Here is a 21,872-nt window from a genome sequence, read left to right as displayed (position 1 = left end):
TATATTTTTTTGGGGAAAATAAACGAATTCCTATGCCCCACAAATAACCTAGAGGTGCATTTTAAATAAAAGCACACATTCTACTCATGTAAAAACACGCTGATTCCTGGACCGTCCACGGGCCGGATTGAGAAGGCAATTGGGCTGGATCTGGCCCCCGGGCCTTAGGTTGCCTACTCCTGTGCTAGATTATAAAACTATACATGGCATGGGAAAAGTGGACAAAGGTTTTTCTCCTTCCTTTATAACACTAGAACTCATGGACATCCAATGAAGTTGCAGGATTTAGGACAGATAAAAGAAAGTTCTTCACACGGAACTCACTCCTAGTGATGGCAGAGATGGCCAACAACTTGGATAGCTTTAAAAGAGGACTAGGTAACTTCATGGAGGAGGAGACTATCAATGGGTACTGGCCACGATGGCTGGATGGCTGTGCTCTGTCTCCTGAGCTGGAAGCAATAATGCTTCTGAATACCAATAGCTGGAAACCAAAAGCAAGATGAGTGCTTTTGTGCTCAGGTCCTGCTTGCAGGATTCCCACAGGCATCTGGTCAGCCACCGTGAGAGCAGATGGGCCACTGGCCTGCTCTAGCAGGCTCTTACTATTCCAAAGCACAACAGTCCTTTGAAATGTGTGCTTCTCTGCATTCTGCAACGGAGCTCCCCACACAAACAATCTGTACAAAAAATGCATCTACTAGGGGAAAGGGTACAGAAAAACGCATGTTAGTGAAACTACCAAAAAAACCATTGTTGGCATAATGACTTGCAAAGTGCGTAATTAGTGAAAACTACATACAAAAATGTATTTACTGGGAGAAAATGGCACTAAAATGCTAATGAATTTTCATGAGGATTCTTGTTTAGAATAATTGCCAATTGCTGTAGAAATGTGGAGAACTGAATTTAAGACCAGAAGAACGAGAAACTTAGAGAACTGCAATTCATCCATTCTTAGCTGCCAGCTAGAGTTCTAAGAAACAGATCAGGGTGAAGAAAATGATTGAGGCTGGTTCTAGAGGTAGGAGAGGGGGCAGATAGTTTTCTGGTTTTATTGCCACTTTTTGCAATACCTTCCTAGCTAGTTTTCATTGAGCCTGGTATGGCTTTAGCCTCTAGGCGGCTTATTAAACTTCCCAAATCAAAGCCAATTATTCATCAGCTGAAGATCCATGGAAAATTGTTCATGCTTATTTTCCATGCAAACCATCTTTCTTTTTTTAATCCTTTGCTAGAGATCTGACTTTTTTCAGACCCAAGAGGGAGAATAGTAAGTGGTCAAGAGAAAAAGCCCCTGATCATGAAACTTACAGGAACGAATAAGCATGGGCAGCTGTTAGCACTGCATCCAGCTGGTGCTTTCTGATTGCTTTAAAAATTGTTATCTTTTTGGTGCCCATTCAAGTATTAACAAATTACATTCCCCTTGGGTTGTCAGTTCAAATCCATCCCAGGTCAAGCGGTACCCAAAAGGCATTACATTCTGGATGGTTGCTTAGCTCAGTGCAGTGAAAGGGTGGGATTAGTTGGTGGTGGTGTCAAAAGCATAATGGAAGACACAGCTTTTGGGGTCTCAGTCAGTATACTCAGGCGAGATGACTAGGAGCCAATGACTACCTCCTTTAATCTCATTGTACACTTCGGTAAACAATGGTCACACCGGCTTTCCACAGCCTGGTGCCCTCCAGATGTTCAGCCCCTCCAGACACCCTTTTCATCCTATATTTATGATGATTTGTGCTTATGATGCTCTCAGGGTGTAGTATGCAACCCTGCTTTCAATACTGCTTGTGTCTGCAAATGTTCTGGGTTAGGCATGCTTCAGTTCTAATCTGCGCATGTCACAAAGCTTCCTGCTGAAATCTTGTAATTTATGTCACAAGTGTTCTGGCTTGTTTGTTTGTTTGAACTCTTGCTTTTGTACAGTACCAAGACTGCCTCTCTCAATGGCAATAACGCAGTAACATTGCGGAAACTTTGCAGAACAACTAATAAAGCAGAATGATTTGTGAATCCACCACAAATGCACTATTGAATCAATGACATGTTGCAGACTACACCGGCAGAAAAACACACACCCAATTCTGGAGGAGCCCTTAGTCGGGAGTTAAATTCCCACAATTCCTGGCCTCTGGCCTGGCTGGCTGGGGCTGATGGAACCCAGAACCTTTGAAGGACACTAGGTTGGGGAAGGCTCCCTCAGAGCCCCTTACTTTTACAGTAGAATTGGCAATTGTTTTATCATTTGTATGTTTGCTGCTCTGGGCTCCTTTGGGAGGAAGGGTAGGATATACATTTTAATAACGATGATAGTAATTATAATGATGATGATAATAATAATAATAATACTCAAGAGTCCATAGGCTGAGGAAGGTGGGGGGCACACTTTTGCTTCAAATGCACAAACGTCAGCAAACATTGTCACAGCATAGGCCAAAGCTTGTTTTCTTAGAAGTAAGCCCTTACTGTGCTCAATGGGGTTTATTTCCTCGTTAGAGCATTTAAGGCTGCAGCTGAAGTTTCTCTGCGGATCAAAAATAAGTGTTTGTTTCTAATTTTCCATAGCAAGCTGAGTTGTAAACATCCCTCCACACACACAAACACACACACATAGGCTTGTTAAATATTGTAGCATTTCAGGGTTTGTTTGTTTTTTTCTTGGAGTCTCTTGAGCTTAGACATAGAATTTTTCCCACAAGTCAAGACAGAAGCAAAAGTCATTTTTCCTAGCGAAGCAAGAGTCAGGGTTTATGTTGAGTGAAACATCCACACAGATCAGAACATGCTCCTGTTTTTCAGTCTGTTACAGATAGAACATTTGTGAGTGTAACACTATACTTATTTGACTGTTTTAAGATGGGGTGTGTGTGTGTGGAACCTCAGGCTCAGGAACCCAATGTGGCACCTTAGACCTCTTTACCTTGCCCTTGAGACCCTCCCCAGATATATCGCTCCACAGCCACACCCCTTCTCCCCAATCAACACTTCTTATTGTCTTACCAATGTTGTTGCCTGGCTGGAATAAGTAGGATGGGGTGTATGATGGGGTGGGTATGCAAGTGTGTGAAGAAACTTGCATACTACTGTACACAGAAAAATGCTCACATTTGTGGCTCTCCTCACTTTTGCCTGTGGCACACTGGCATGTGACCCCTGGAAACCTAGCCAGGAGGAAATGTGGATCTTGTGCTGAAAAGAGTTCCCCACTCCTGGTTTAAGGCAACCTCTGTGAAGTGCGAAGCAGATGCTTATGGGTCAGAAGGCATCTCCACCATCTCATATCCACATAGATTTGGAGGATTCAATACAACCATCTCGCCTTCTGATGCACAGTTAATATCTTCATTTGGTTCTTCTCCCATGTACTGCTTGTCTCCATTGCCTTTGTGAAGCAGGCTAGTTGCAGACCACCTCGGAGAGGGACAGTGTAGAATAGTAGTTAGAGTTTGGACTAGGATCTGGGAGACCAAGGTTCAAATCCCCCCCCTCAGCCATGAAGCTCACTGAGTGACACTGCCTCTCAGCCTAAACAACCTCACAGAGTTGTTGTGCAGATTAATAGAGGAGGGGGAGAACCCTGTACTGTACCACAAGCTCATTGGAGGAAAAAATGGGATATAAAATGTGTGTGTGCGTGCGTGCGCACACAAAGAGGCAGCACAACCACCAGCTAATTTAACATCCACTCTATTACTGAGGCAACCAACTCTTGCTCTCCACAATATCCTTTCTAATTGTTTCTCCAGCTTAATTTTAACTGCACAGGGCCACAGAGCTTTCCAGCATCTCCCTTAAGAGACCTGCACACTGCTTAATAGATGGCTGGTTAATAGAGTTCACAGCCCTTGACATTATAATTTGATTTTGGATTTATAAATAATGCAGACCTGTTTCTAGACTTCTGTGTTTCCAAATATCCAGAATGCTCTCAAAGGGGCATTTGGTGCCCAAACTGAACATAGTCTGAGGCCCAATTCTCAAATACAACAGATGAGTCTGTAAGCCTGTTTTTAGATAGTACCACTATTTTATTTTAATCCCCCTGTACCCACAAAACTAGCACGTTGGGAAAGTGTCTAGTTTTGAATCCTAGTAAGAATCAAAGAAGAGCCCTTCTGGGTCAGGCCTAATAATAATAATATTAGTAATAATAAAAATAGCAAAAATAAATAATTTATTACTTATACCTCACCCATCTGGCCAGGCCTCCCCAGCCACTCTGGGTGGCTTCCAACAGGGTATTAAAAATATAGTAAAAGATCAAACATTAAAAACTTCCCTAAACAGGCTATAAAGATTAATCTTGCCAAGCATTGTGCTTCACACGGTGGCAGATCAGATGCCATTCAAGGAGCCCACAAGCAGGAGTCTGAAGGCAAAATCCCACTCCTAACGCTACTCCCCAGCAGTCAGTATTGTGGTACACTGCCTCTTGACTCATATCTACCTGCCTCACAAGATTGTCCTATGACAGCCTGTAAATTCAAGATTGCCCAGTTAAGCTAGTCCTCTGTCATCAATAGAATCACATCACCTCCTCAGAACCCATCTAGCAAGGAAGGAGGAGCAAAGTATTCTGGGCAATAGCTTATCTCCTAGCTTCAAGAAGGTGTCAATCCCCTCTCACTGAGAGATGTGGGTGCCTTGCGAATGGCTAAATAAGGCTGTACAATTAAAGCACTATGATACCATTTTAAACATTCATAGCTTTCTCTCAAAAGAGCCCGAGAAGAATTGTTTGCGAAGAGGGCTGAGAAATACTAGGAGATCCCTATTCCTTTCCCAGACCTACAGTTCCCAGAGAGGTTTAACAATCAACTCCTCTTCACAGGGAACTCTGGGAATTGTAGTTCTGTGAGGGTGAAAGAGGCCTCCTAACAATGCTCAGCACCTTTGACACACTACAGCCCCCAGAATTCTTTGGAGGAAGCTGTGACTGTTTTAACAATATGGTTCAAATGTGGCCTAAAATGCATCTTCCAAACAAAACCCACCTTGGTCCGAAGTGCTTAAAAGATGACTGTAACAAACAGGTCCTTGCCCCTAAACTTCCACCTGGCTGTTCATGTTGCCAGCTTATATGTGAGGAGACTGAAAGTCTGCTTGGAAAACAGCTACAACAGAGCAGCGAGACTTGAACAAAAATGTTCTCTTGATTTTCTTAGAGGCTCATACTCCCCCTTCCTTTTCTTATATTTCTGCTGGGGCCTGTGCATGCATTTGTGCCAGACTTAAAGGGCTATTTACCCCTCACATGGTGAGCCATTATTTCCCAAACAGCATGTATTTGTAAGTTGAATTGAAAGGGAAAAGCAACAAGCCCCCTGGAACTCTGGTGAGGAGCAGGTGAGCTGGATGCTCTCTCTGCCTTGCACATCCTGGTTTCACTTCCACCAGGTTAGAGGGGACATCAGGTAGGTGTGGCAATGGCCCTCGCACAGCTACCAGAAGTGGATGTGCAGGGTGGCCCCCCGCAGGTGTGCTTCAGGAATGCTGCTGTCCTATTGCCAGCATTGAGGTTTTAGTCAGCTCTTAGTCCAATTACCTTTTGAACATTTTATCCTTTGTCTTAGGCGGCAAAATGTCTTGGGCCAGCTCTGGGAGCAGCCATTATTATATCTTGTGGCAGCAAACACCATCAGTGAATTGTGTGTGGTTGAAGAAGCAGCTGTGACTTCTTTCTCTTTTGAACCTGTCTATCTATTTCATCACATTGCATTTCAAGCCTGCTGTTTATATATATATATATATTTTAAAAACCCCACACAAAACAGTTTATACAGTGCAGATAAAAACCATAAAATACAATGATATTAATGCAGTATTAAAATAACAACACATTAAAACCCAGTACAGGGGTACCACAAGTTACAAACGCCTCAGGTTACAAACGCTTCAGGTTACAAACTCCGCTAACCTGGAAGAGTTACCTCAAGTTGAGAACTTTGCCCCAGGATGAGAATGGAAATCATGTGCCAGTGGCGCAGCAGCAACAAGAGGCCCCATTAGCGAAAGCACGCCTCTAGGTAAGAACAGTTTCAGGTTAAGAACGGACCTCCGGAATGAATTAAGTTCATAACTAGAGCTCCCACTGTAATACAATACACAATCAGAATACAGCAACAAATACGAAACCAATTTTGCAGTTCCTGGCATTAAAAGGTTCCAAGAGATAGGAGTCAGTGTCATATAGTAGTTAGAATCTTGAACTAAGACGTGGGTTCAAATCCCCACTCAGCCGTTCACTGGGTGACCTTGGGCCAGTCACTTCCTCTCAGCCTGACCTACCTCACAGGATTTCTGTGAACATAAAACTGGGGTTGAGGACAGATAAATCATGGGTGCCACACTGAGATCCTTAGAGAAATGGTGGGATAGAAATGAAATAATAAATAACTAAATAATAAAAGCTTATTTATCTTATGCTGACAACGAAAGCTCAATATCAAAGGAACTTAAAAAACAAACAAAGGCACTTACTGCACTTCTAGAGGCAGAGAGTTCCACAAACTGGGTGCCACAACAGAGAAAGCCTTGTATCAGGTCATTACTCCCTATCCTTAGGCTGCACTTACTGGTGGGATCACAGCTGAGCCTCCCCAGTAGATCTCACTGGCTGGGCAGGCTATAGGAAGAGTCAATCCTAAAAATATTTAGGTCCAAAGTTTATTTTATTTATTATATTTACACATCACCTTAATCTTCAAAGGAGCTCGAGGTGGTGTACACAGTTCTCCCCACCCCCATTTCATAATCACAACAACCCTGTGAGGTAGGCTAGGCTAAGAGATAGTGTCTGGCCCAAGGTCACTCTGTGAGCTTCATGGCTGAGTGAACCTTGATCTCCCAGGTTCACTGAACAAAGTTGTGCAGGTCCCAAATGACTGATGGCCCCATGTTTGCATATGGAGTTTGGGTTGGGGACGACGACATTATTATTATTATTATTATTAGTAGTAGTAGTAGTAGTAGTATACTGTTCTATGCCCACAGGTCTCAGGGTGGTTCACAATATAAAATCACAACATAAAAACACATGCATTTCAGACCTCTACATGTCCCATGTTAGTTGCAACTTTTTTAAACTAAAAACAAACAAACCCAACACTCTCATCATAGGCAAGATGTTTCAATGCCTTGTTCATTTTGGTTGCCCGTTCCTGCAGCCCTCCAAGATCTATCAAAACCATACAGTAATCTAGTTTTCTAGTGAAATCAGTCTCCCTTCCACCAGAATTAATAAATCTGATCCTTCCAGTTGCAATGCAACTGCAGGGTTGCTTACTACTTCATTAGCTGCTTATGAGAAACAGAACAAAAAGTGAGCATTCTAACTCTTAGGAGCTGGGACTCTGCATTTTGCTGTCTATCTCAAGACTGAAACTACATCACAGATCCCTTCAGATTCACTTCCGTGGTCCCTGTGGCAATAGAAACACAGAGCCTTTTCACCTGTGCTGTTGGACAGTTCTTCACACAGCTGTTGGACATCAGCTCCAACCAGCACATCCAATGGTCAACATGGCCTATGGTCAGAATTGGCTGGGGCTAGGGGGAGCTTTAGTTCAAAACATCTAGAGGGGCCCCCCAAGTGAAAAACAAAGAGCCTTAGGAACTGACAATCCATCTGCCAAGTGAGTGGCTGCAGGCCAAGGTAAGTATTTCCTGGGGAGGTCCATTACTGGAATGCCTGGATTCCTGCCCCCCCTTCCTCCAAAGCAATTGTTGGAGCTTCCAAGATCAACTGAAACAGAAGCACTGGGATGGAGAGCAGTGCTTACTCCCTGTGGCATTTTCCCAGGCTAAATCTTCATCCATCAAAGCTGCTGTCAGCCCTGGGGACAAGGAGGAAACACAGGTACCTGTTTCCCCAACCACCTCCTCTGCAGGGCTAAATGCTTAAAAAAAAAAGTTAGGGCAATATAGGTCAGGAAAATGGCCTGAGCATCCCTTCTCCCTGCAGTTACTCCATCTAAATTTGGAGCCTGCCAGGGCTGCTGTTAAGTAAAATTAAAAAAATAAAAACACCAGGAGATCCAATCATGCATTATGGATTTTGGCCTTGCATTTGGATCAATAGTGGCATCTAGTGGTAGTGATTTTATATGCCATTGTTTTTTAAAACTAACAAAACAACATATCTCACCACTCATCTCAATATCATGTGAACTGGGCATTATTGCTTAGGGTTAAGATAGAGCATGGGGCGTGGTCTAAACCACAGAGCCTAGGGCTTGCTGATCGGAAGGTCGGCAGTTCGAATCCCCGCGATGGGGCGAGCTCCTGTTGCTCGGTCCCAGCTCCTGCCAACCTAGCAGTTCGAAAGCACGTCAAAGCAGATAAATAGGTACCGCTCTGACGGGAAGGTAAACGGCATTTCCGTGCGCTGCTCTGGTTCTCCAGAAGCAGCTTAGTCATTCTGGCCACATGACCCGGAAGCTGTCTGCAGACAAACGCCGGCTCCCTCGGCCTATAGAGCGAGATGAGCGCCACAACCCCAGAGTCGTTTGCAACTGGACCTAACGGTCAGGGTAACTTTACCTTTTTTTTAAGACAGAGCATACAAACAAGTCAGCTAGTTATACACTGGTCCATCTTTGAGTTTGCCTCTTTGTTCATCAATTCATTACCTTATAAAAAAAAATGTGCAAGCATTTTAATAATAGTTGCAAAGTTGTTCCAGGGGTTTGTGAGGTGTGTTGGTGATGACAAGGGTACTAGCCAATCAGTGCCCCCCACAGCCAGCTTTTCCACAATTCAAACCATGCCATGAACATGCAGAACTAGTTTTTAAAACCAATTTTGTTTTGTTGTGAGCTAACTTAGAAGGATTTGTATCCTGAAGAGTGGGAGTATAAATGGCTAAAGTAGACGAAATAAATAAATTCAAAACAAGAAAGGTACATTGTGCTGAGTGTTCTGAGGTTGCTTTCAAAATTGCTCTATAAATGTTGTGTCCTTTGCATTTTTAATTAATATTTCTTAAATATTCTCTGTATTTTGTAATGATGATATTATTTCAACCTATTTCCCCTTTTTCTGTAGTTTGCAATTTGGAGTGTGTGTGCTTTAAAATGTAAACAACATTATCTCTGCCCCCCCCCCTAGAATTAATAATGTTTTTTACAAGTAACACTACAAACCTATTATTGCATTTCTTATTCCTGCCAATCAAGAAAAAGGTAACATTCAATAGAGTAGTGGTTCCCAAGCATTTGAAAATTGCTGTCAGTATTGACAGACCACCTAATGATTTTTCTTCCCATTGTAGAAATCATAATGTGGTGTGCTGAACACTGTATGATCTTAAATTGAATTTTTATTCCTTCCTTTTATTTTGTAATATGTCGTATTTTATATTATGACAAATTGAATTCTATAGAATGAAAGAAAATTAAAACATCAATATGAATATTGAATGTGCCATCTCTCATCTTTGGGAGATGGCATAAATACCCACAATCCATGGCTGCCCCACTGGAGGCAACAGGAACAAACCAAAGAAAGAAAAACAAATGTTTCCCTTTTCTGCCTCCACCTGAGCTGGCTGCATTTAAGAAATGGTGGTAGCTCTGATGAGGATCTCACGGCCTCACCTTTTCCCCAGTGGGACTGATCTGCAAAAAGGCAGTTTTAGCCTGCTCCCATCCTACACACAGTTATCTGGGGTGAGTCGTAGGTGGGAAGGTAAGCCTCATTAGACTCAATAGGTACTTCTGAGCAGGCATGCATAAGATCAGGCTGTTAGCAACCTTGGTAGAAATGCCCTACACTGTAAGGGGAACCAAGATCTCAAACAGTTGGTCTGGCTGGGGCTGATGCGAGTTGCATTTTGCTGCTGCAGACAAAACACCTAATCCCCCTGCCCCAACCCCATAGATCTGGGTCCCCTGCCTCTGCCTGACCTCGCCATCGCTCCCATGTTGCTGCCAGTCCCATCACTGCACCTGTACCCTCACCTGTAGCTGCACTGCTGGCCCAACTTTGTGGCAAGGGTGCAGTGAGTACATTATTGGCGGCATGAGTGGGGCTTGGAATGGGGCAACAGTGAAGTGGGGAGGGGGTCAGATCCACTGCATGAGGCAAATGGCTTCACCTTGCCTCATGCATGGTCAGACGCTGGTTGCAATCCAGAACGCCTGAAGGGCACCAGATTGGCGAAGACTGGTCGAGAACACCTTGGCCAGGTACTTTTAAAAAGAATAACAAAATAGGGTGTTTAATCTAGAATATATCTACAGGATACAGTGAGGTTTTCAGTTTTCATTCCACTTGATCAACTTCTGCTTAAAGAAAAGAAGAAGCGTTTGGATTTGATATCCCGCTTTATCACTACTTGAAGGAGCCTCAAAGCGGCTAAGCCTTCTTCCCCCACAACAAACACTCTGTGAGGTGAGTGAGGCTGAGAGACTTCAAAGACTAGCCCAAGGTCACCCAGCAGCTGCAGGTGGAGGAGCGGAGACACAAACCTGGTTCACCAGATTACGAGTCCACCGCTCTTAACCACTACACCACACTGGCTCTAAAGAAAAATAAACAGTGTTCTTGCATAATGCAGCATAGGCAATACTTAAACACACACACAATAAATCTAAACAATGCCACCAAATCACGCTTCTTTCTATTCTTAGAATGTTCTTTTTTTTGCTTTACCCTTAATCAGTTACAATACTTGGTAACCCTGGGCAGTTTCAACTCTGATCTTCAGTTACAACCGGTGTTTGAGGTAGTTCAGCAGCGACAGTGGGATATCCAGTTGATCCACAGCAAAGGGACGGTTGGCCAGTTTTAGGAACTTCCTGATTGCTAGTCTGCATTGCGACATCAAGGATTTGGGGACAGCTGGAAAGGGGGTGGGAAGGAAAAAGGAAATGGAGAGACTATGATGATTGTACCGCTGAGCTTCCAAGCCCCCCAGAACTCCTCAATGTCGGAGGCGTTAGCCAAGAACAAAAGCAGGGAGCTGAACAGAAACACCTCAGGTGTTCATAATTTTGCAGTTCTAACATTTACTGAAATCTACATCCACCTCCTCATGACAGACAGGGAGATGACCTATCAGACATGAGTGTCTCCTAATCCTACCTGGAGTTGCCAGGGATTGAACCTGGGACTTTCTGCTTGCAAGGCTGATGTTCTACCACTGAGCTATTCCCTAGTATTTGAAGTATTTGATCAAATTCTGGAGAGCTACCCTGAAAGATATATATGGTGAGAGGGGTGAAGCCAATGCACATTCCTTATAGGAAAAGTGGCTGGAGCCAAATACTTTTGGCAGGAAGGGCCACACATCTGATTAGGCATTTACACAATACAGGTGGACGGGTCCTAAATTTGCAACTGAGCATATTAAGGGGCCCTTTTCGTTACTTTATCAGAGTATCTATTCAATTTAAACAGTATTTGTTAATTGACAAAGTAGTTGCACTTTAGTGAATTTAGTTGGCTGTGTTTGCTTTAACAAGTAGGTCCTTTCCAAAGACAAGACATGAATGTTACAATAAAAAACAGTGACGCAAAAACAAACCCCTGTGTTGCAATAAGAACTAATCACAACAATGCAAACACAACACGTAGAAAATATATAATAGAATAATGATATCATTAGCCTACGTGTTGTGTTTGTATTGTTGTGACAATAAAAAACAGTGGCTGTGTACACACCGTATATTTAAAGTGAATTTCTCTCCCCAACAAATCCTGGGAACTGTAGTTTACCCCTCACAGAGCTACAGTTCCCAGCATCTTAAACAAACTACAATTTCCAGGATTCTTAGAAGGTGTGTGCGCGCTTTAAAATGTATGGTGCATACACAGTAATGGATGTTACAAAATAATAATAATAATAATAATAATAATAATAATAATAATAATAATAAAAAAATGGCAAAAGTTACCTCTTTCTCTGGCCAACAAATCCAGCATCTCAGAGTTCACTGAGATCTTATCGAGCACAATACCCGGTAGGTACACATTGGCTCCAAAATCTATCAGGAGTTTGACGAATTCCGCTCCACAACCGTGCCTCAAGCAGATTTCCAGCAGACTCTTTGGGTGCTTAATGCGGGTGATCATCTTCTCATCAGTGCAGTTGTAGTTGGGATCCGCACCGTGGAGCAGCAGCATCTTGAAACACTCCAAGTGCCCATAGACAGCGGACAGGTACAAAGGGCCCGAGCAGGCAACAGAGTTGGCCGCCCACTCCGGGACTCTGGCTTTGACGTTGGCCTCTGCCCCATGTTCTAAAAGTTCTTGAAGGATGTCAATGTCCCCTTCTCTTGCTGCCGTGAGCAGTGGGGTGCAATTGTTGTGGATGCTGCCAGAAGGACTGGCCCCTGCCTCCAAGAGGGCAATCACGCAGTTGAGGTGGCCATTGTTGACAGCTGTGAAGAGTGGTGTCTGGGCCTTCACATCCAGGCTGTCCACTTCGGCTCCATGGGCCAGGAGGACCTTGACGCACCTCACGTGGCCCTTTGAGGCCGCCAGGCGGAGCGGGGTCCCTGGCACCCCCCAGCCGCTCCTGCTGTTGATGAACCGCCTGTATCTCTCTTGGCGCAACAGTTCGTCCAGAAGTCTGTAGTTGTCCTGGGAGACGGCGAGATTCAGCTCCTGTCTTTCTTCATCGCCTTCTTCATCTTCACTGGGCTGGAGCATGGAGAAAATCTTGGTTATGTCCACCAGGCTCATCTTTGCTTGTCTCTTGAGGGTGATTTTCATCATGAACTGTGCAATGCTAGAGAGCTATAAGGCAAAGCAAATAAACAAAACACAGTCACAATGTCCTGGTTATACATGGGATGCATGTGTGATAGGGGCTCCTGGCTGGTGGGAACGGTGAGCAAAAGTTATTATTATTGTTCATTATTATTATTTCATTTGTCAATTGCTTCCCATGAGGCAATTAAAGCACGCATAGAGCAATTGAATATTTGAAAGCAGGTGTCACCTTTTTATATATTAAAACAATTGGGGGGGACCAATTATGGATGCATGCTTGTATCCCCCAGGAGCTGTATGTTCACCATGGTGAGCCCAATTTTGTGGAAATCCGCCTCCCCCCTGTTGAGGTCAGACAGGTCCCTTTACAGCAGCGGCGTAGCGTGGGTTGTCAGCACCCAGGGCAAGGCAAGTAATTTGCGCCCCCTAACCCGGGGCAAGGCAAGTAATTTGCGCCCCCTAACCCCTAACCTGCCGCCGCTGCCAGCTTCTTCTTGCTGCTGCCTGGGCTGGGGTATTTACGGTAAGGTAGCCACGGCGGCGGCGGCGGGTCCGTGTCAGGTGATCTGAGGCGAGTTGCTGCTGGTGCTGCTGCCCAAACGACGCTGCTTGCCCGGAGGGGGAGGAGGGCAGAGAGGCGAGGAAAATGCAACATGGCCCAGCAGCTGCAGCAGCAGCGGTGGCGGCAGGGCTGTGAGGAGGGCCTGCCTGGCGCGCCCTCTGCGGCCCTGACGCGCGGGGACCGCGGCGAGCGCTGAGAGCCGCTGCCTGCCGGACGCCTTCAGCCCGGACGCGCGCACAGCTCGTCGGTTCCGCGAGACATGGGGCTCTGCTACAGCCTGCGCCCGAGGCTCTTCGGCGACTCCGGAGGCGGCAAGCGCGCCCCCCCAGATGTTGCGCCCGGTGCGGCCGGCCCCCCCTGCACCCCCCACGCTACGCCACTGCTTTACAGTTGAACTCCTGGCCTCACTAAAGACTTTTTAATTTTATTTCAGGAGGCATTTTAAGTTTATGGGTTTAACCCATTTTTGTTTACATTATACTATAGTCTTTGCACACTGCTTGGGGACTATATAAATTGTCTAAATGCATAAATAATATATAAGTTAGAACAACAATTTAAACAACATCAACACCATCTCCTATATAAAATTCATTCAAATCCATATTTGTATATGGGTTGCATTTGTAATAGAGACCTGGGGATCAGCTAATAAGCAGGGATGGGGGTCAGTGGAGCTAATGGCCAGTTTCTGCGATTTAGAAAGCAGTCATGGAGATCAAGCTCTCTGGGTTGAGTCACACATGCAGGTACATCACAGACTGCAGCAGAAAGTGCCTATGTAAATATGTGAATAGGGCCAGCACTGATGTGATTTATATAGAACTTGGCTACCAGAATTATATTACTTGAATTTGGAAAGAATTACACTGGGTGACTATTCATGGCTGAGCCAAAATCAGCATGCAGGTACTTACCCTTAAAACAGCTTTTGACCCAAGTATATGAAGAATCACCTCCTTCCAAACCATCCCGCCTAAGCCGTAAAGACTTCAGTTATTATTCTTATTTATTATTCTGACAGTTTATTTGTTTACTTCTTAGTTACAATAGTCCCTAAGCAGTGTCTGATAAAGATAAAAATCAGCTTAAAACTATAAAATCACATATGACTCAAAATTAAAATTCAGTGGGCACTGGAAGTTCAACAGGGAGGGGGCCTGCCTGACCTCAACTCTAAGGGATAAAATAGAGCCCACAATACTGAATGCATGGTTTCTAGCAGATTCAAGCCATGCATCTGAGCCATGGGGGATCCACTAATAGTGGCTCCACACAAAGATCTCAGTGATCAAGCAGAGATATAAGGTATCAGGTATCCTAGAGACAAAATGTTAAGGGCCTTGAAAATGAATACAAGAACCTTGAACCTGGTCCAGTAGCGTACAGGCAGCCAGTGCAAGCTTTTGAGTTATGTGCTGGCAATAGTTTGTCTCCTTCAACGGTCTAGCTGGAGCATTCTCCATCAGCAGGAACCTCCAGACCAGGCCCAAGGATAGCTCCATGTAGAGTGAACTGCAATTACTGAATCTTGAGGATACCAATGCATAAATCAGTGGCCAGACTTTCCCCATCCAAGAACAGCTGTAGCTGATAAAAGGCCTTCCTTACTGTAGGTGTGTTTTGCAGGTGCTCATGCAGAGGTGGGGAAACACAGGGCTAACTGTGACCCTCCATGCCTTTCTATTGGGTCCCTGGGATTCTTCCCAAGCAACATCCCTCTCTATCAGGCTGCACCCCACACTGGACCTGGTCTGCACTCTCCTCCTGTGCTTTCGACTGGTTTGAAATTATGCTTGAACTTTCTCTTGCTTGTCTGATGGAGAGTAGTCAGTCTGTCTGTCTGCACATGTGCGTGCATGCATAGAAAATTGAAACATCTGACTTTTGCATGGTTGGAATCTAGCCTACTCTACAAAGTAATATCCTTTGCTCCACCCACTTTTGTCTCTGGCTCCACCCACTATTAGCACATTTCCCCCACCCCAGAAGGTTGGCTATGCCCCTCAGATTGAAATAGTTTCCCCATCTCTGCATTAGAGAGAGACATTACTGCAGAAGACCTTAGCAGTGCTGTGTTGTTTTTAATGTTTTTACTGCGTTTTATTAAATTTGTTTTTTTACATGATTTCAAATCCATTTTAAATTACCGTATTTTTCGCTCCATAAGACGTACCAGACCACAAGACGCACCAAGTTTTTGGAGGAGGAAAACAAGAGAAAAAAGATTCTGAATCTCAGAAGGCAGAACAGCAAGAGGGATCATTGCGCAGTGAAAGCAGCAATCCCTCTTGCTGTTCTGGCTTCTGGGATAGCTGCGCAGCCTGCATTCACTCCATAAGATGCACACACATTTTCCCTTACTTTTTAGGAGGGAAAAAGTGAGTCTTATAGAGCAAAAAATATGGTACTTTTAAAATGGTGCATTATATGTATTTTGCTTTCAATGTTTTAGCCTTGCTTTAATTTTTGTAAGCCACTTTTTTAAAAAAAAAAGCAGGGTAGAAATAAATAAAAAATTAATTAATTAATTAATTAATTAATAATGTGTTTCTGCATGAGTCACTGCTTTGGATTTGACTTCATCCCCCCCAAAAAAAGTCAGATGGCTCATGAAGGAACAGAAGGTTAGAGCAGCACTGGATATGGGGCATTGTGTGCATTTCCCCCGCGCAGGGTGCCAAGGTGAAGGGGGTGCAAAATTGAGAAGATCCACAACTGAGAATATCCATTTGGGGCCGCCAAATGTTGGTCTTGCACTGGACGCAATCCTACGAATGATTACCAAAGTCTGCCCCTTGCAGGCAGGATCTTCTGTGAGTGGCCAATTTTTACTCTTATCCTGACGCTATTAACATTTCAATCCGTAAAAATCACAAGTGCTTCTGCAATCTGAGATTGGGGTGATAGTGGTGGGGGCTGAATCAGATGTTAGCCCCCCAAAAGGGGAGGGGGCAGAAATATATTCCAGACAGCCAGGGAGGCCCTTTGGAAGCCAATTCCTAACATTTTTCACTTGAAGGAATGCCAAACTCCACCTGCCCAGCTACGAAATGCTTTAAGCTCGGAGGAAGGGTAAAAAAAGAATTTCAGATGCATTCCATCTCTGAAGCATCCAAATATATCCTCTCAGTCAACCACCCTACTCCTCCATTCCTGCTCTGAAATGAGAGGCCAGAGCCTCCTGCAAAGCATCCATCTCCAGCTGCTCACCTCGCGACCTCAGCCTGGACAAGTCCACCCTGGTTTTGGAAACAGCCACCCACAAGCCTTAGTTACAGCCTATCCAGGGAGGCCTGTACCAAGATCTTGGGACTGGAGCAAGTCCCCTAGGAGGAAAGGTTGCAACATGTGATTTGGAGAAAATGGGGAGAGTTTTTCCCCTCCCTCTCATAATACTCAAAGTCAAGGAATACAGGAGATAAAATACCAAATACAGAACCTAAAAACCACCCACCAGCCATACCACTGAAAAGAACTATATCTTAAAAGGATTGCGAAATTAGGCTGGTGTTGAAAGGGCAATATAAGAAGAGGCCAATAGCCCATCTAGTCCAGCATCCTGTTCACACAGTGGCTAACCAAATGCTTATGGAAAACCCCCAAGAAGGCCCAAGCACAAGAGCTTCTCCCCTCCTGGAGTTACCAGCAGCTGGTTTTGGGAAGTATTCAGAACATAGGCTCCATCATGGCCAGTAAGTAGCCAAGGACAGCTTTATTATCCATGAATTTTAAGCTACGCAAGTTGGTAGCCATCATTACCTCTTGTGGACGTACATTCCATTGCTTAACTATGAAGTGCATGAAGAAGCACTTTCTTTTTAAAATTGTCCTTAGTGATTATCTTTCAGCATTCAGATTCCTTGAATATCCACGAGTTCTAGAGTTATGAGATGCAGGCAGGGGGACGGAACAGGAGTTTTCTCCAGGCCATGCACAATTTTATTAATTTCTATCATGTCGCCTCTTACTCACTTTTACTTTTAACTAAAATCTCCCAAACCCAGCAACCTTTCCTCATAGGGGCATTGGAAAAACCTTTTTGGATGCCCTTTTCTGAACCTTTTCCAGCTCTGCAATATCTTTTTTGAGGCGATGCGATCAGAACTGTGAACTATATTCCAAATGAGCTTGCAAGCCTATATAGAAAGGCATTATGATGTTTTATTTCCCCCTCACATGGAATTTGCCTTTTTCACAGCTGCCGCACACTGGGTTGGCATCTTCATTGAGCTACCTACTATGACCCCAAGGTCTCATTCCTGCTCAGTCATCTCCAGTTCAGACCCCATGTGTGTACATGTGAAATTAAGATTTATTTTTTTGCCCCAACATGTATCACTTTACACTTGTTTACACTGGATTGCATTTGCCATTCTACTTCTCATTCACTCAGTTTGGAGAGCTCTTCACAACCCTTTTGTATTAAGGATTCTGAATTGAGTACCATCCACCAACTTGGCCACTTCACTGCTCACCTCTGACTTCAGATCATTTATTAACAAGTTAAAAAACACAGTTCCCAATACTGATCTTTGGAGGACTGCATTTTCTACACCCCTCCATTCAAAGAATTGTCCATTTATTCCTACTCTCTGCTTCCTGCTACTTAATCAGCTCCTGATCCACAAGAGGACCTCTCATTTTATTCCAGGACAACAATGTGGGCACCAGGCGAGCTTCTTTAGGGAAACCAATTCAGAGCCGAGGGGACTACCACCAAAGAGGCCTCATGGCAACCCTCCAAACTTCAGGCTGGGGCAGCATACTGAAAGAGGCCTACCATAATGAGTTTAATGTAAAGAGGGGTACATACAAGAGGGGTGTTCTATACAGTTGTGCAGGACCTCAGCTCTGGGGTGAGGAAGCAGTAGGTGATGGGACCAGCAGCAAACAGGTCCAGCTTGCCACAGCATCCTTTATTTTCTTCTCATTATTATTATTCTATTTAAAGTTGAGGTGGCCAGCAAGGCAAGTACATTATTAGAAATGCTCATTTTGTTATCTTTACTTTAACCACATTATCCTTTTCTTCAACAAAACGGGGCTCATTTCTAAATCAAGGCATTTAGCTTCACAGCAACAGACACAAACCCTATTTTATTCCCAATCTCATGATCATGCTATAGGTGAGTCTAAAAGTAAAACTTTTAGATAATAATAATAATAATTTGGGTTGGCCAGAATGCCTTTTAGTTTTAGCATATAAGGCAGAGCTTTCTAAACTTTACATGTTGGTGACACACTTTTTAGACAGGCACCATTTTGTGACACAGTAATTCAGTTTTACTAGCAAACCGGAATCAAACTAACTTATTTCCAGCCCTGGGAGGAACGCAGGGAGCAGTTGCACAGCACACCCACACACTGCAGCTGACACACTAACATGTCGCAACACACAGTTTGGAAAGTTCTGATATAAGGAATGTAAAGAGCCGGGTGTAAAGCATGGTGTATGGGGGGTGGGGAATGTTAATTGTGTGCTTCACAACCAAAGTAATAAATGTCTGTCTAAGGAAGCCCCTGTGAGAGCATTAAGGCCAGGGTCTAAACAAGGCTGTCATTGAGCATCTGCTTTGCATGCAGAAGATTCCATGTTTAATCCCCAGCATCTCCAATTGGGGTTGGGAATGTACCCAGTCTGGAATTCTGGAGATGCTGCCATTCAGTGTAGACAAAACTAAGCTAGATAGATCAAAGGTCTAAGTATAAGGCAGATTCCTATGTTCCTGTGTTTGTTCACTTCCATAGACAGTTTTTCTAGGTCATGTGGCCAGCATGACTAAGCTGCTTCTGGCGAACCAGAGCAGTGCATGGAAATGACATTTACCTTCCTGCCAAAGTGGTACCTATTTATCTACTTGCACTGCGTGCTTTCGAACTGCTAGGCTGGCAGGAGCAGGGACCGAACAACGGGAGCTCACCCCATTGCAGGGATTCAAACCTCTGACCTTTCGATAGGCAAGCCCAAGCGGCACAGTGGTTTAACCCACAGTGCCACCCGCATCCCATTATGTTCCTGTGTACCCAAGCTTAATATTATTATTTGCATTATTATTTAGTCTGCAAATCACTTTCCACATAATATGCCCCAAGGTAATTTACAGGCATATCCTTCAAAACAGCCAAAATAATTTTTATAACAGTTACAAGGACAATCAAGTGCAGTTTTGAAATTTGTGCTAATACATACCACAATAATTTTAATCATCTGAATGGCCCCAAGGTGCACTTATTCCTTCCACAATCCCTATGGCAGTATGATAAATGAGGTTGGACTGGGACCTGGGAAACCAGGGTTCAAATCCTTGCTCAGTCCAGGAGTCCATTGGGTGACCTTGAACTAGTTGCTAGCTTTCAGCCTAACCTACCACACAGGGAGGTTGTGAGTGTGAAATGAGGGAGGAGAACCATGTGTGCCACCTTGGAAGAAAAAGGTGGACAAAAATGCAAAAAAATAAATCTGCACAATGACTGTACACAAATGTAATAAGTCTGTTGTAGGTGGAGACATGCAGTGGAACTCGGAATTAGAATCTTGAAAGGATTGCACCACCATTTCTCAGGGCTTCCTGTCCGAAAACAACAGAAAAACCCATTCTAGAAACCAACAAATTTCACTTCATATCAGGGAAAAATATTCTGGTTTTGTCCACGTACGAGGGTTAATTGCCCCCTTCCCCGCCCCCCAAGTGCGGCAATCCATCTCCGCCACCTCCTCCGCTTAGTAGGCCAGGCCAAGTGGGCAGCGATCCAGCGCGTAAAAAGAGAGCCTGGGAGTTGCTTGTAGGCGCGCACGTGTGAACCGGGAGCAACTCCCAGCCGCCCCGGGAAAAAACCGATCTGCCACTCCAGGTGAAGGACTCGGAGTCATGGCCAGGCGGGTGGAGAGACGGGGAGGCCACCTGGCTGAAGATACTCACGAGCTGGTTGCTGGCCGGGCGGGTTGCGAGTCGCTTGGCTGTGCCTCGACGGAGCGGTGTCTGGTGAGCCGCCGGCCAGCCCGGCTACGTCGCCGCCGGGCCTCTGTGAGGTCGCTGGGGACCAGCTAGGGCAAGGGGCTGCCCCACATCGCGGGTTTCTCCCTGGGCCAGAATAGCGAGAGAAGGGAAGGGGACCGGGGGGGGTGGTCGTCGGGGCACCGACTAGGAAGGAAAGCGAAGGCTAGCGCCAGCCGGCTAAGTGGACAGCTGCGCTGCTGCCGGCCGCCGATCAAATAAGGGCTCTCGGGCTAATTTTAGCCCCCTGCTTGGGCGTCTTATCTGACAACTTCCATTCTTGGAAAGTGCAGCCTGCAGGAGGCAAGTTAGAAGGGCTTGGGTTGGGACCTGGACGTCGGACCTCGCAATAGCACACGGGACGCATGGCGCAGATCAGCCTTTTGGTGCTCTGCAGGTCTTTTGGACTACAACTCCCATCGTCCCCAGGGATTGCCGTCCAAAGCATAGGAATATATTGAGTCAGATGATTGCTCCATCCAGCTCCGTGTTGCCTACACTGATTGGCAGCAGCTCTGTAGCGTTTCAGGCGGGGGTGGAGATGCCACGGGGGACTGAACCTGGGGCCTTCTGTATGCCAAGCCGCTGCTCCACCAGTGAGCTGCAACCCTCCCCCACCAGAGGGCACTAGGCTGGAGAAGCCTTCCCCAGGTGATCTGTTCCCTTGCATGGGGATTTAGCAAAGGGGATGAGTAGGTTTATGGCGGTAACAAGGCACTGTCGGCAACAAGATCTCAGGCCTGGAAGAGATTTGCAGTGCCAGGATTCAGCCCAGGAGAATGATGCATGTGGCTGCATACTCTTCCTGGCCGTAGCTGTCAACTTTTTCCTTTTCTTGTGAGGAATCCTATTCGGAATAAGGGAATTTCCCTTTTTAAAAAAGGGAAACGTTGACAGCTATGTTCCTGGCCCTGAGTGGCCCCACAGCCTAGTTCAAGGATGAGGAGGAGCTTGGTGGCCTCCAGTCAGGGGTGTCAACTTGAATAAAATATGGGGGGGAGGCTCCAGGTAAGCCCTACCCCACATAATCATTCACAAGATGTGGCACGCACGCACACCATTTGAATGGCAATGCCCATCAACTTGGTGGAGGCCAAACCTCCTCATATACACCTACAGACGGAAGTATCCTATCAACTCAGCCATTTCTCGACAAAAAATCTTTTCAACTGAGTTGGTTCAAACATTCAGCCACCACTTACCAAGTGTTCAGGGATCAAGTCCGGGGGAAATTTAATGATATCTTTGTATTATTTATTTAATTATTGCAGTTATAAAGGTAAAGGGACCCCTGACCATTAGGTCCAGTCGTGACTGACTCTGGGGTTGCGCGCTCATCTCGCTCTATAGGCCGAGGGAGCTGTCGTTTGTCCGCAGACAGCTTCTGGGTCATGTGGCCAGCATGACTAAGCCGCTTCTGGCGAACCAGAGCAGTGCACGGAAACGCCATTTACCTTCCCGACGGAGCGGTACCTATTTATCTACTTGCACTTTGACGTGCTTTCGAACTGCTAGGTTGGCAGGAGCAGGGACCGAGCAACAGGAGCGCACCCTGTTACGGAGATCCGAACCGCCGACCTTCTGATCGGCAA

The 21,872-nt window shown here is 45.2% G+C and overlaps 1 protein-coding gene across 1 annotated transcript; it reads right to left on the bottom strand.

Moving 5' to 3' along the window:
- Positions 1–5,792: 5,792 nt before the first annotated feature.
- ASB12 (ankyrin repeat and SOCS box containing 12) lies at positions 5,793–20,900 on the bottom strand. Its single transcript, XM_083596111.1, has 3 exons — positions 20,206–20,900; positions 11,901–12,744; positions 5,793–10,845 (listed from the first exon to the last, which is right to left on the bottom strand). The coding sequence occupies exons 2-3, from the start codon at positions 12,721–12,723 to the stop codon at positions 10,712–10,714; spliced, it is 957 nt and encodes a 318-aa protein (XP_083452237.1). The 5' UTR covers positions 12,724–12,744; positions 20,206–20,900; the 3' UTR covers positions 5,793–10,711.
- Between the last annotated feature and the right edge of the window lie 972 nt (positions 20,901–21,872).

Source organism: Podarcis filfolensis (assembly GCF_964270895.1).
Source record: "Podarcis filfolensis genome assembly, chromosome: Z".
In the NCBI taxonomy this organism is placed as follows: domain Eukaryota; kingdom Metazoa; phylum Chordata; class Lepidosauria; order Squamata; family Lacertidae; genus Podarcis; species Podarcis filfolensis.
The sequence above is the reverse complement of the archived record's forward strand: the minus strand, read 5'-3'. Positions and strand labels throughout refer to the sequence as shown.

Bases quoted from the DNA above. Each gene is read 5' to 3' on its own strand.
- ASB12 (XM_083596111.1), bottom strand. From the start codon at position 12,723: ATGATGAAAATCACCCTCAAGAGACAAGCAAAGATGAGCCTGGTGGAC. The intron at 10,846-11,900 runs GTAACTTTTGCC...CCCCCTTTCCAG, and splicing joins TTTGTTGGCCAGAGAAAGAG to CTGTCCCCAAATCCTTGATG.